We start from the raw sequence: 13,174 nt of genomic DNA, 5'->3' as shown, positions 1-13,174 counted from the left end.
AGCCCGATCATTAGTAGATATTAAAAGCCCTTATCTTGCCAAATGGCAGGAAACAATAAAACCAAACAACACATGGTCCAAAGAGCTGAGCCAGACAGCAAGGAAAACAGCCAGAAACTATCAAAGATAGTCGGAAGCAGTAAAACTAAATGTAAATAAGAACAACCCTTTGTTATAAAACAAGACCTTTCCGTTACATTACAGACTCTCTCGAGCTAAATTAAAGACACACGCCTCAAGAATGAGACGCACAGAAACGGTTATGTGACAGACAAAGAAAAGGAACAAACACGGGGAACACATTTGAGAGAAGCAGAACTCAGTGCAAAAGGCAGGAAAGGACATGAAAGTGAAACAATATTGATCAAAGTTCATCCACGATGAACGCATATGAGAAGGCCTGTCCACCAGATAGTGTCACATCAAAGTACATACGAGCACCTAAGCCAGGTAGACGTGAGAACACTACAGAACAGCAATGTCTGTGAACTGTTGGCAACTAGGAATCTAACAGCAACAATGACACCAAGATTTTGAGTTCTTCTTTTACAACGTATTGTTTTACATCACATTTGTCTATAATAGTAGAGCTATTGACCCTTATGCATAGAGGATTAGACATCTAACACAGTAGAGGCTGCCCAGGTCATCATCTACTACCCAATGTCAAAATGTGATAGTAATCCAAGTTTGAGCGACCAACACTCCACTCCCAATGAAAACCTTGTAAGTCCCCAAACTATTTCTAAAAACCATTGTTGTATAAAGAGAAGCAGCTAGTGTACACTTCCACTCACAACCTGGTTGTAGAATTTAATCTAAGGGACTAATTAGCAATGTAGACAGATCCGTGTAAGAACAAATGTTCATTTATATTGTGAAACTATAAAAGAAGAAGTGAGTAAACCAGGAGGAATAACTAAATACTCTTGATAATATCATCAGATGCAATCTTAGATTAAAGGCTGATGCAATGTCTTGGGATTAGAAGAGACTATAAGTAATTAGTGGCTGCTGAGAGAAGGGGGGACTCACACATGCCCAGGGATGAGCCCTCTAAGTGGCTACCCAATGCGGCACACTCAACCCGCAACACAAGAGCAACATTAGATGGGCTCAGGCAGTATCTGTATACTTATCTGTATATTTACATGAATCATTGTAGAAATAAAAATTTAAGAGAAAGGAAAACAACAGAGACGATGCAGGAGGGTAGAGAGGGGCTTTGAAGTGGGGGAGGGGAACAGGGGCAGCAGGAGATGACAGTAGGGAATTAAAGATGCTGAAGGCATATTATACGCATGTACGGAGAGTCATCATAAAACCCATTAGTTTGAACAATGTTAAATGCTAATAAGATGATAAATTAACAGCAAAGCTTTTGCAGGTGGAAAAGTTTGAGACGATTTAAGTTTCCATTCACGCCGTATATTTTCTGTAAGTCTTCATACAGTTATTTTTTAAAGTAATAACTGGTTTGACAGCTGAGCATGTCTACAGCACTTTTGGCAATTTCTATCTTCGACCACAATGCCATCAACATCCACTTAGTGGACTCAAGTGGAGCAGGTCTTACTTGCACATCAGTTTACCTTAGGACTCATTAATTAAACATAAGTGTTAAGGGCCAGCTTTGCATTGGCTCGTGTAGGGTCTGTGAAAAATTACTATGCCCTCCCTTTCTCCTTCCAGAACTTACAGTGAATGGAAATATGCCATAACACACATGGTGGTAAATAACAGGGCCGGGGACTCAGTGACAAGGAAATGGCAAGCCAGGTACAGGGTGGTGTTACTGATGATCTACAGGGCTTACTGAAGAAAGAGCCTCAAAGACAGAAGGCGCTAGGACAGGAGTATTCTGGCTTGTGAGAAGACGGGTAAAGAAGGCGATGTGACCAGCAAAGGAAGCAAGAGGAGAGGAGGGAAATCGACCGTGTCTTGTAGGGCTATGAAGTCACTGCAAGACATTAGGGATTCCCCTCCCCCAGCAAATGCCTTGAGAATAGCCTTGTGTTGAGTCCTGGTTAGTTCTTCGTCAATTTGACTCAAGCTAAAGTCATCTGGGAAGAGGGAACCTCCACTGGGAAAATGCCTCCACCACACTGGCTCCTTGGTATTTTTGTAATTAATGATTCATGTGGCCTGGCCCAGCCCACTATGGGCGGTGCTGCCACTGGATAGGAGGTCCTGAGTTCTACAATAAGCAAGGCAAGTGAGCCACGGAGTTCAAGCCAGTAACAGTATTCTTCCATGGGCCCTGGCCCTGCCTCAGCACCTGTCTTGGCTTTCCTCAGTGATGGACTGTGAACAGGGCATGTCAAGTAAATGAACCCTTCCTTCTCTAGGTGCTTTGGGTCATGGTGTGTTGAGGGCCAGGCTGGTCCAGGACTTTCCCTAAGGCCCTGATATATACAGGAGGAACTTAGTCCCTGGTCTAAAACCAGGTACATACTTGGCAAGTCCAGGAATAGCTTGAGTCAAGACCTTAGGGACACTGCAGTTTTCTGGATCCTAAGGATTCATTTTCCCCTTCTTTTCGGGCTGTGGTTATTGATCCCAGGGCTTTGCATACTCTGTCTTTGATGCCTTTGAAATATCCCGTGTTCCCATTATGCAACGATTCTTGATTAGCTTCCTGCTGGTTTCTTCCCACAGTATGATAGCTTTCTGCTGACTCTGTTTCATTTCTCCCCTGCGAACTGTACATAAGATGATGTATTTCTTAAGAAAGTTGCTTGGCATAAGACAGAGCTTATGTAAGACCTCCCGATTTTCAAACTTTCCTGTCTTCTTTGTTTTCTGATCCCCTGGTCCTTCCTCTCAGGAACCCGTCATTGAAAAACAGCCAGCTGGTCCTGGTCATTGGAGTTTATCACAGCCATAGAAAACCGACATAAGTGGACCAATTTTAGTGGTGGCTTCAGGTGAGTGAGGGCAGTGATGGGTGACAAGTAGGTGGGTTTGAGATACACGTTGGAAACTGAGTGAAGAGAGTTGCTAAAGGACCAGCATGCAAGAGAAAAGGTGTCATAAACAAATCCTCTGAAGTCTTGTGACGAGTGTCTGTCTGGGGCGATGGGTGGATCGGCTTGCCAGCAAGCACCGAGATGGGATAAGATCTCAGTTTTCAGCAAGTAACATTCAAAAGATGTGAAATATTCAAGTGGAGACGTCCAGCAGACAATGAGGTAACAGGCTTAGACTTAAGAAAGTCATCGACTGGACACAAGTACTGAATGACCAGTACTGACCACTGCAAGGCAAATAGCTCTGTGATATGAGAGGCCCTCACGAGTAGGTCTGTGCAAACATGCTGAGCAGTGGTTTTACCCTTGGGAGCTTTCAGGACAGAGAGGGAACACATCACACATGGGACTTACTGGCACACTGGAGTGACTCTTTCCCCAGGAGTGTTTTATCACAACCGGAACACTGCAGAACCCCGGAGAATGTTCCTGGGACAAACTGATGTCGATTCATTTTTTCTTTTTCTTTAGTGTCCTTGTTTTTCATCTTCAGAGGCAGCAGTCATGATAGGGAAAGTAGAAGGAAACATAGAAAGAAAAGAGTCACCATCTAACACTCTTACAGGGCCCTTGCATCCATGTGAGCTGACCCATGCACGGGCTTTAACAATCCTAACAAGCTGCCGTAAGAAGGGGCACGTACAGTCAGAGGCGGGAGATGGAAGGGGAACACATCCAGGAATGACCCTAGCTGCTGAGGACAGAAGCCGCCTACACTCTACAGCAGATAGGCACAGACACTCAGTTACCTTAGATTTGTTCCGTGGGCTGGTCATCCTGTTCATGAGGAAGCTGAAAGTTCGGCTCACTTTGTACTTTTCAGACTCAGATTTGGCAGGAATGACGTACCCATCCCATTCTTCTTCCTGAATCCTACAAAGAAAGGACCCTGTGACCGACCAGGCTTTACAGGACTAAGGGGGGACAAAGGACGAGACGAGCATTATGTCTCTACGTACACCTGTATGGGCGCAATTACGTTTTGCTTTAGGTTGAAATGGTTCTAGAGAAAAACAGCAGCTTCTTAGCTAAAAATGAATCGCACACATGGATGAACTGGTGGCTAGATTTGATAGAGTAATGCTGACAACTACAGAATCTAATAGTACGCGCAGTCGTCATATACTTGTTTCAACTTTGCTATATTCCTGAAAATTATACAGAAATGCTTGGGAAATATTCTCTCATAACCTCACCCTGAAAACACTCATCCACCTGTTTAGCATGCCAACAGAAATCTCCTGGGACAGGGAAGCAGGATAACTGATGGCGCGGAAGCAGACTCTATTTATCTTGGGAACAGTGATGGTTTGCAATAGATTAGGCGTTTCTGGTTGCTACCAGTTGGGAAACAGACTATGTGTCTATGGGTTCCGCCTGTCCCACTCAGCCAGGTGGTTTGCAACTTGAGATTGTAGGTCATAGAGGAATCAAGGCTACCCAGGCTGCTCGCTAGAGTAACTAGGCCATGATCACTTTGCCTTCCCCTAGTCCGTGTAGTCATTCCTAGAAGGAACAGACTGAACCATCTCAAATAAAACAAAAATTAACTCCTGGCTACTCAACTCTACTTCGATTCTCCACATCACAGAAGACTTTATCAACAAACTACTAGTTTTTATTAAAAATCTGTTAGGTTGACTGTACTATACCATGTTCTTCAGAATGCTATAAAACTGTGCCATCTAATCCTTAGCCCCATCTAATCATTAGCCCCGAGACTTAAACCTAAGTGTTAACAAACCAACACTATATTAAGGAGCTAGAGCCCACCGGACCTGGTGGAACAGTGGCTAGCACAGGCCTGAGCCACTGTTGCATTATGGGAACGGCACTGCCTCTGTGTGCAAATGCAGATGGTTTCATTCTGTATTTTAACCAAATTTGACTGCGCAATGTTCCTCAAGCACTCAGCTGCTTTGGATAAGAACGAACTGAGCTTAAGTAACTTTTAAATTTATAAAAGTCAGAAAAAGTTCTTTTCAACATCCCCAAACAAAAAAATGTTCAATTTCTGGCATGAGGTTGGTAAAACTGCTCACCATAAAATCTTATAAACCCTACTCTTCAGAAACTCTCCTGATACTGTTTTCAATAGGTAAACACATATCTCAAATGTGTGAGGAATATGGATCTTCAGATCTTAACATTAATCAGTTTTGCTGATAACCTATTATTTTCAGTGAATTGATTTCTAGTATTAAAGTCAATTCCCACTATGCAAAGGGAGGACCAATTTGGTAGCACTTTCTTTAATGCTTAGATGTTTAGATGTTTTAAAGATAATTTAATTAGAATGTATTAATTTAAAATGGACAGTTGTTATAATGGTGATTTGCACTATATAAGCATCAGGAAACTGGAAAAGTGGCTTGTCTGTTGCAGTGAGCCTACAAGGTCTGGGATAAGTCCCTTTCATGTGTCTTTTTTTTTCTTTCAAAAACTGACTAGTCTAAATAAGAGAATCCCAAAGAAAGCAGCTCCTTTAATAATTACCTACACAATGGCCAAGGTAAAGCATCAATGTGGCTAAGGAGTGAGAGGTGAAAGGAGAGAGAGAGAGAGAAAGAGAGAGAGAGAAAGAGAGAGAGAGAGAGAGAGAGAGAGAGAGAGAGAGAAGCAGAAGTGACCATGAGTAAGACTTCCCACACACCCCATGCAGGTAATATTACTGTATGAGCTGTGACTTGACCAAGTGTTACATTGGCTCTCCTTATCTTACAACCTCCTAGCAAAAAATATTTGTAATTTAAAAAATTCTTAATAATCAGTCCACTATTACTACAATTGTTAGAAAGGCAGAATTCCAAAGACAGTGAATCGGTAACCAAGATGGTTATCAAGTGAGTGTCCAGAATAGACTGCTTAAATATGAACTACTTAAAACAGCACGAGGCATGTACAATCACCCAATGATTGTCAGTAACTATGCCTCATCTGTCACCAGCGTCATCATTATCTTTGTCACAATGCCATTTCTGTTGCTTGTTCTGCAATAACCCCAAGGCTACTTCCATGGGTGATTCATGCCAGCTAAGGTACCCAAGGCCAACAGAGCTTGGCCATCCCACTTGTAGCATGGTCTCTTCCCAAGCTTGGCTGTGGTACCCGTTTTACGTTCTAAGATACACAACAGCGTAAACTTCAAGCCTCAGATCTACACAGTAATCAGAAGCTGGCAGTGCTGAAAGGAGCTCCTGCATCAAGCCTCACACTTCTAAGCAGAAATCCAGAGGGCAAGGGCAGGCGTGATTATGGGCTTTGTATAACACCACCTCGGGATATGCTGCTGGAGAGAGTCTTTTTGTGGTAGAGTAGATCTAGAGAAAATATGCCACCTCTGAGGCTAGTGGTCCTCACAGCCTCTCAAAATGGTCAAATCTGAACTGTTTGTAAACTGTCAGTGTACCTAAAATGGAACCCTCCTGCCCCCAACCCTGCAGCCTTTACCCCTGAGGACGGAAAACAGTCATTTGGATGACTACACTAAATACAGAGAGAGAGAGAGAGAGAGAGAGAGAGAGAGAGAGAGAGAGAGAGAGAGAGAGAGAGAGAGAGAGAGAGAGAGAGAAATGGGTCTTGGGCAGCTTACTACACAGAAATCTCTCACCAACTATGGGCACAGAGGAAAACGTGATGTATAGATAGACATTTCCAAACCCTGCAGAAGTGAGTGAGAACCCTCAACATACCTTTTTTCTCCTGGTGGCTCCTGGAAACTATATGATCTCTGTTCTGTAAGACACACAAAAAAAAAAAATTGAAAAGAAAAAAAACAAAGAAAAGCTGTGGTTACTTGTTAGTCTGAAATACTTATCATTTTATACATTTTCAGTTAGGAAAAAAACCAAGAAAACTGATCTTCTGCATGTAAAGCTTCATTGCTTGCCCTGGCTTGGGGGGTGGGGGTGGGGGGAGAGGTCAGCTCCATGACTTCAGGGACCTGTTAGCATCAACGAAGGGAAGCTGACAGTTTGCAAGCAGTACAGATAATTCATTGGTTACTTTTGGATACTTCTCACTGAAACTTCAACCGTTTTGTAACACCAATCCCTCCAAGACAGGAAATCAGTAACTGGCTGCTTTTCAGCAAAGCCCTAAGAAAGCCTTGCGTCCAGCACAGGGAAGAGTTTACCTGAATGCCTTGTAAAATCCGCAAGCAGTCCACTCATACACGCATCCTGTAGTTGGTGGGAAAGAAGAACCAGCCCGCCCTCCCCTTGGCCTCGTAGGGCACAGGGGCAGGCTTTGCAAACATAGTGCAGAGCTGAGATACTTACTATGGATAAAGGGAGACGCTGACTTAGACTGGGGAGAGAGGGAGGGAGCAGCGACTGAGGAACACACTGCCCACAGAGCAGGGCAAACCTTTACCAATGCACTGAAGAGCTAGAGAGAAGCAGAGGGAAGGGAAGGGGCTGGAAATATAGGGGGATGAGCCCATTGCATACAGAATGTAAATAAACATCCCCTGAATCCTTGTATGCAACAGAAAGTCCACTTTGAGAAAAATAAAAGGCCTTCATAGTCATTATAAAATGTTTTTCAAATTAAGTCATAGGTCTTCTAAATAAATAGGGTGACATTCCAAGAAAATAAGAGAGCCAGACAAGCTATCAACTTATAAAGTCCATTATAAAGAACCTGGCCACAATCTAACAAGATTCCATCCATCAGTTTATAACAGCTTTTAAATGTATAACATCACTCTACAAATTCTTAATGTAGACTGTACTTGGACTTCACAGTGAGGCTGTAGTTATTATTTCAATACCGACAGCATTCTGTTCTACAGAAATCCACAAGTACCAAAGGAGACTATATAGCTGGACTTTATTTTAAATATACAAATGTTAAATACTAAAGTTGCTGCCATTAAACCCTTGATTCAAAATAAAATTAAAAAAAAAAAGAAAGCTTGAGAAACAACAGCAAGTAATCCTTCAGAATTAACAAGGAAGACAGGAGATGTCAAATAAGAGCTAGAAAGAGGGGCTGGAGAGATGACACAGAGCTTTAGCAGAGGACTGGAATCTGACTCCCAGCACTTGGATTGGGTGCTCACAACTGTGTGAGTACCCATGAAAATGTAGCACATACACATACATATACATATAAAATAAATTAAATATATTAAAAGGGAGAGATGGCTCAGCAGTTAAAAGCACTGACTGCTCTTTCAGAGGTCCTGAGTTCAATTCCCAGCACCCACATGGTGACTCACAACCATCTGTAGCCCAGGAGATCTGACATTCTCTTCTGACCTCTCAGGGTACAAGACATATACATGGTACACATACATGCATTCAAGCAAAACACATACATACACATATACATACATACATATATACATACATACATTAATTAAAAATGTTTTTAAAGAATCAATATTAGTATAAATGAATCCTAAGCTTAGGGTCTGTATTATGCTTCATAAAAGGGAGCATCCCCTCTGGGGCAAAGGGAGATTTGATATCTCTTTAAATAAAGAAAACTTTAGTATTATTCAAAAGTCATTAATCGAGAAGTAACAGCAACACAAACACCAGTTTACTTTTGATCCATTCTAGCACACTGAGCAATAAGACATTTGAATGTGTCCTTGAACTAGGCAAGCTTTCACACCCGTGTTTTGGTTACGCAAGCAAATTATTTCTTCTCCATTCAGAGGTACGTTATCCTTCATAGCCATATGGGTGTGGCTGGGCCATAAATGGTATCTGTAGTGATGCTGACAACTGTACAGTGTGTGTCTACTAGAACCCTCGTGTGTGTGTGTGTGTGTGTGTGTGTGTGTAGATATTGTATTGTATCAAGCTAATTCACCTGGTTCTAATTCTTACCTTCTGGATGGTTTCAAACTTTATTCAAACAGCTCTATATTTAAATACACTGTTTAAAGACAATCCTTTATTTATAAGCTAAACGAGCAACAAAGGGATTGATGTCCTCTCTTTATTTCAATTCCAATGCACAGATTTAAGTTTTTATTTCAAATTTGTAATGGAAGGTACTTTTTCCTTACTAAACAATTGTATTTCCTCCATCAAATGTCACTGATTTCAAACCTTCCAGGTCGGAGAAAGTTCTAATGGTGAGTCTCCAATACCACACACTATGTAGAAGATACCAGTATGTGTTCCAAAATGCAATAGGATGAGACTGAGCCACCAGCTAGGACTATTCATGAAAAGATGTCCATTAAGGAAACCAGAACCCAAGGTTGACGGGAGACCTGGAGCCTCAAGAAGGACCCATGCATGAAACGAAGGATGAGGGAGGGCAGAGCAAACCTCTAACTTCTCGCAGTGGTTGTCCCCATTTTTATTCTGAGAACTTCTAGAAACATTGATGACCAGTCTTCCTTCTCTGCTAATGATACATCCCAGAGGAAAGGGGACAGATACAAAGCAGCACTTGCTATTGTTGCTCTTGCATCTTGTCTATCTTACTCACACACTGGATCTTGCTGCAGTAGTTACATGTTCCACGTGATGTCAAAGAATGCAAAATGGTAATAAAACCAGAACAAAGTAAGAAAGAGAAAAAAAAAAAAAAAGGAGAAGGGGAAGGGGAGTGTGAAGATTTCCTGTCTTAAACATTGCATGCTGGGAAGCGAGAGACCTGCAGCTCGCTGTTGGATGGCTCATGGAGAAAAGAAAACAAGAGTGTTGTCTGATGTACTGGAAGTTTTGTATTAAAATGCAGTCCACCCAGACAGGAACACTCCCAAACCAGCCTTTAAATATGACCACTACACAATAATCTGTGTGCAGGAAGCACAAAGTAATTAAATTTTAAAGCAAAGTTTAAATTGCGGGCAGTGGAGGAGAGCAGCTCTCAGGAGACCCCCACATCGCTCATAAGCTTTCTATATTTAGGGCTGAATTCACTTTTGAAAATTCACTTTTGAAATTAGAAGAGAAACAGACTCTTCTAATGGGAACCCTTTCTTGTAGCTACAAGAATAAAAGTTTATTGTATGAAAGTTGTATTTCTGCTTCCTTATGTTGCTGCTCTTCCTCCTAAGGCTGAGGTCCAGTTACTACTATTGTGAATACATTGTAATTTCAACTCTCTCAAGCCCTGGGCTAAATGTGGAAGGCAGAGACTCCATTCTGCCTTCCTTGTGGAGCTGCCTCTTGGCACTGTACATATAGGATAAAAGTAATTCTCAAAATTTTCTTTAATTAAATCCTCTAAGGCCCTCGAAGGAATATGCCTGGAATCCATTCTTGTTTGCACCATCCCTGAGAGCAACATTTTATTAAAACAAGCATCACGGAAGTGAGCACGGAGGTACGATTTTTATCAGAATTAAATCTATAACTCGACCGATGTCCCATGAGGAAAAGATTCTACCAAGCTTGGGAAATCCGGTTGTGGGGGTAGAATTGGGGCTCGCCTGTGGCTCCTTGGCAGTTTACATACTTGGACTGGCTGGACATCTGCTTTGGGATTGAATGAGTTCGAAGTCAGATGGCAGCAGGCAGGGCTTACCTTCGCTGGAACTGCACACTGTGAAGTCTCGCACTAGCCGGGATTTTCCTGAAGAGATTTTGGGTGATGAGCAGGAGTAGGAGCGAGACCGGATCCCAGAAAGCAAGGACTCCTAGGAGAGGCCACAGTATTATCGAATCACAGTCCCTGAATAAAAGGTGTGGGTTGTGGTTTTATTCAGATTGAACCCAGGGCCTCATGCATGACAGGCAGGGCCTCGACCACTGAGTCCCAGCCCATGTGCCCTAGTCCCATGGTCTACAGCTAGTTTTGAGACATGGTTACCCAGGGTGGCAAAGAGCTTGGATAGTCTGTCTAGGTCTCCTGTGTGGCTGGGTTAAGAGACCTGCACCCCAACATTTTATGCATGATCTTAATGATTTGTTCTGTTTGCCTCTCCAAACTTCTTCAGTGCCCTCCTCCTTAGATCTGTGGAATCACTCTCAATCGTTCTCACACACGTAAAAAAAAAAAAAAAAAAAAAAAAAAAAAAACCTTTGAGCCATTTCAACAGCTTGGTTAAAAATGAGAAAACTAAGTCACCTAATTTTCTCTCTGAGTGTTCAACTATGGCTTTAATTTGTTTTTATGTAGATTATACTTTTTTGTTCACTTATACTTTAGTATTCAGACAAAATTCTTTACTAACTGAGATCTTGATCCTTGAGCAATTTTAGAAGGTAGAGAAATGCCGGGCACTGGTGGCGCACGCCTTTAATCCCAGCACTTGGAAGGCAGAGGCAGGTGGATTTCTGAGTTTGAGGGCAGCCTGGTCTACAGAGTGAGTTCCAGGACAGCAAGGACTACACAGAGAAACCCTGTCTCGAAAAACTAAAAAAAAAAAAAACAAAAAAACCAACCAACCAAACCAAAAAACCAGAAGGTGGAGAAATACCTACTTCTAATCATAAGAGGTTTTATGCTTTCGAAGGATTGTTTATAGTTTTCGGTGTAGGTCTAGGGGAAGACCTTGTGAATCCTGTTCTCCTGGCCACGTTGGTTAATAGACGTTCCAAGTGTGCTTCCCAGAGTGATGCTATCAATGATTTACAGGATTTTAAAATCATTCCTTTTAAATGACCCACCATTTTTGTTCCTACTTCCCAATTGTGTGTTATTTCTATTATATTTGCAACATAATAAAAAGATGCAAGATGGCAGGATAATTAAAACATTGTTTTCTTACATGTTCTGGAAATTTTAGAGGAATATGCAATAGAAATTCATTAAAGCCCTTTATGATAGTTTCTAACTCCTAGCCCACAGAGGCCTTAGCATTGATCCTGCCCATGGAGCTCTGAGGTATTACTTATGGGGAGGGGTAAGTGATGCAGGATTTTTTACTAAAATGAAGGCATCACAAAGCACCCTGTGTAGGAGCCGGTCTTACCTATTCTTCTTTGGTGAAAGCACATGGTCCCAGGGCAGCCATTGGTTAAAGGCTTGAGGCAAAGCTGACACAGAAGCCTGACTGGGTTCAAAGGGCCTTGACTGAGCTGCTTCACCTGGGTGCATCCACCGGGGCCTGAGGTTGAGTGATGCTGACTGTACTGTAACCCCAGCAGGGAATGGACCACAGAGGGCCTCCAGATGCCATCCGCCTCACTTACATCGTGCCCAGTAACCATTGTTCACGACAATGGAACTCTGGAAACTGTCCTAAACCTTTTGGCGAAGTTATGCTGGATAATTACAGAAGCGAAGCAAGCTGTGCTTTATAGGACAGAATCTTCCTATGAAAATGAATACGAAATTGCTTCCAAAAAGCTATTTTTCACTCGGAGGAATGGTAAGGTCTTCACATTCCATTCAAACCTCAAAACTAGCCAGTATTAACACTCACAATCGTATCTATTTTTTTCTTGAATAGTATTCATTCCCTCATCTATTACTATTACTCAGAATTATCATAGGTTGTTCAGGCTCAAAAGATAAGGCTAGATCTCCACGCTGCAGAGGGAAAGGATTTAATGACATGTGACCAACCTGGGGTCACCTAGACAAAACTCTGATTCTTTCAAACCATAAAAGTTACTTATGTCTTAGGTGAGCTGTGAAAAAAATCTGTGTTTTGTACATATATCAAAGCACTTTTTTTATATTACAGGGTACTCTGTAAAAGCAATGCATTATCATACTAACCATGCGTTCCTGACAGAACTCTGGCATTTCACACACTGTTTTACAGTAGTGAATGCAATTTAAGAACCAAATGAGTGGATGTAATGGAACTCTAATAGACAAAAATAGATAGCGTTCAAGCAGAAGGATCTCTTTGAAAAACTGAATTATAGTATTTATTTTTAAAAAAACACGAATGAAGCTTGTGAAATTTTCAAGAAGAGTAAAACTTCAAGATGACAAAGTAAGTGACGTTGGAGATTATCTCAGTAAGCCAGAATGCCCAGCCAATGTCACCTCTGACTTACTGTCGTCATCGTCGTCATCGACCTCCTTGCTTGAACCAAGCTAAAGGTTATATGTGCAAAGCAAGCTTGACCACTTTAACCCAGTTCTGATGGTTCTCCTTCCCCTGCCTCAGGAAGGAGAACAGGAATATTATATGAAATGGGAGCACTTCCCATGTATGTAGAAATGTCATTACCCCCTGTGAGTCGGTAACACCAACCACCTGCTGGAAGCAT

At 42.0% G+C, this 13,174-nt stretch overlaps 1 protein-coding gene across 3 annotated transcripts in view; it reads right to left on the bottom strand.

The window, feature by feature from the left end:
• Window positions 1-13,174, bottom strand: part of Arhgef28 (Rho guanine nucleotide exchange factor 28) — a 307,219-nt gene that overhangs the window by 85,118 nt on the left and 208,927 nt on the right. For all 3 annotated transcript variants that reach the window (XM_029468326.2, XM_021180313.3, XM_029468327.2), the window contains 4 exons: window positions 10,530-10,641; window positions 6,722-6,764; window positions 3,779-3,902; window positions 3,384-3,516 (listed from right to left, as the gene is read on the bottom strand). In XM_029468326.2, coding sequence (XP_029324186.1) covers window positions 3,384-3,516; window positions 3,779-3,902; window positions 6,722-6,764; window positions 10,530-10,641 — 412 coding nt within the window. The remainder of the gene's footprint in view (window positions 1-3,383; window positions 3,517-3,778; window positions 3,903-6,721; window positions 6,765-10,529; window positions 10,642-13,174) is intronic.

Source organism: Mus caroli, unplaced genomic scaffold (genome assembly GCF_978045245.1).
Source record: "Mus caroli unplaced genomic scaffold, Mus_caroli_1 scaffold_15, whole genome shotgun sequence".
In the NCBI taxonomy this organism is placed as follows: Eukaryota; Metazoa; Chordata; class Mammalia; order Rodentia; family Muridae; genus Mus; species Mus caroli.
Note: the sequence above shows the minus strand (reverse complement) of the source record. Positions and strands in the feature narration are given on the sequence as shown.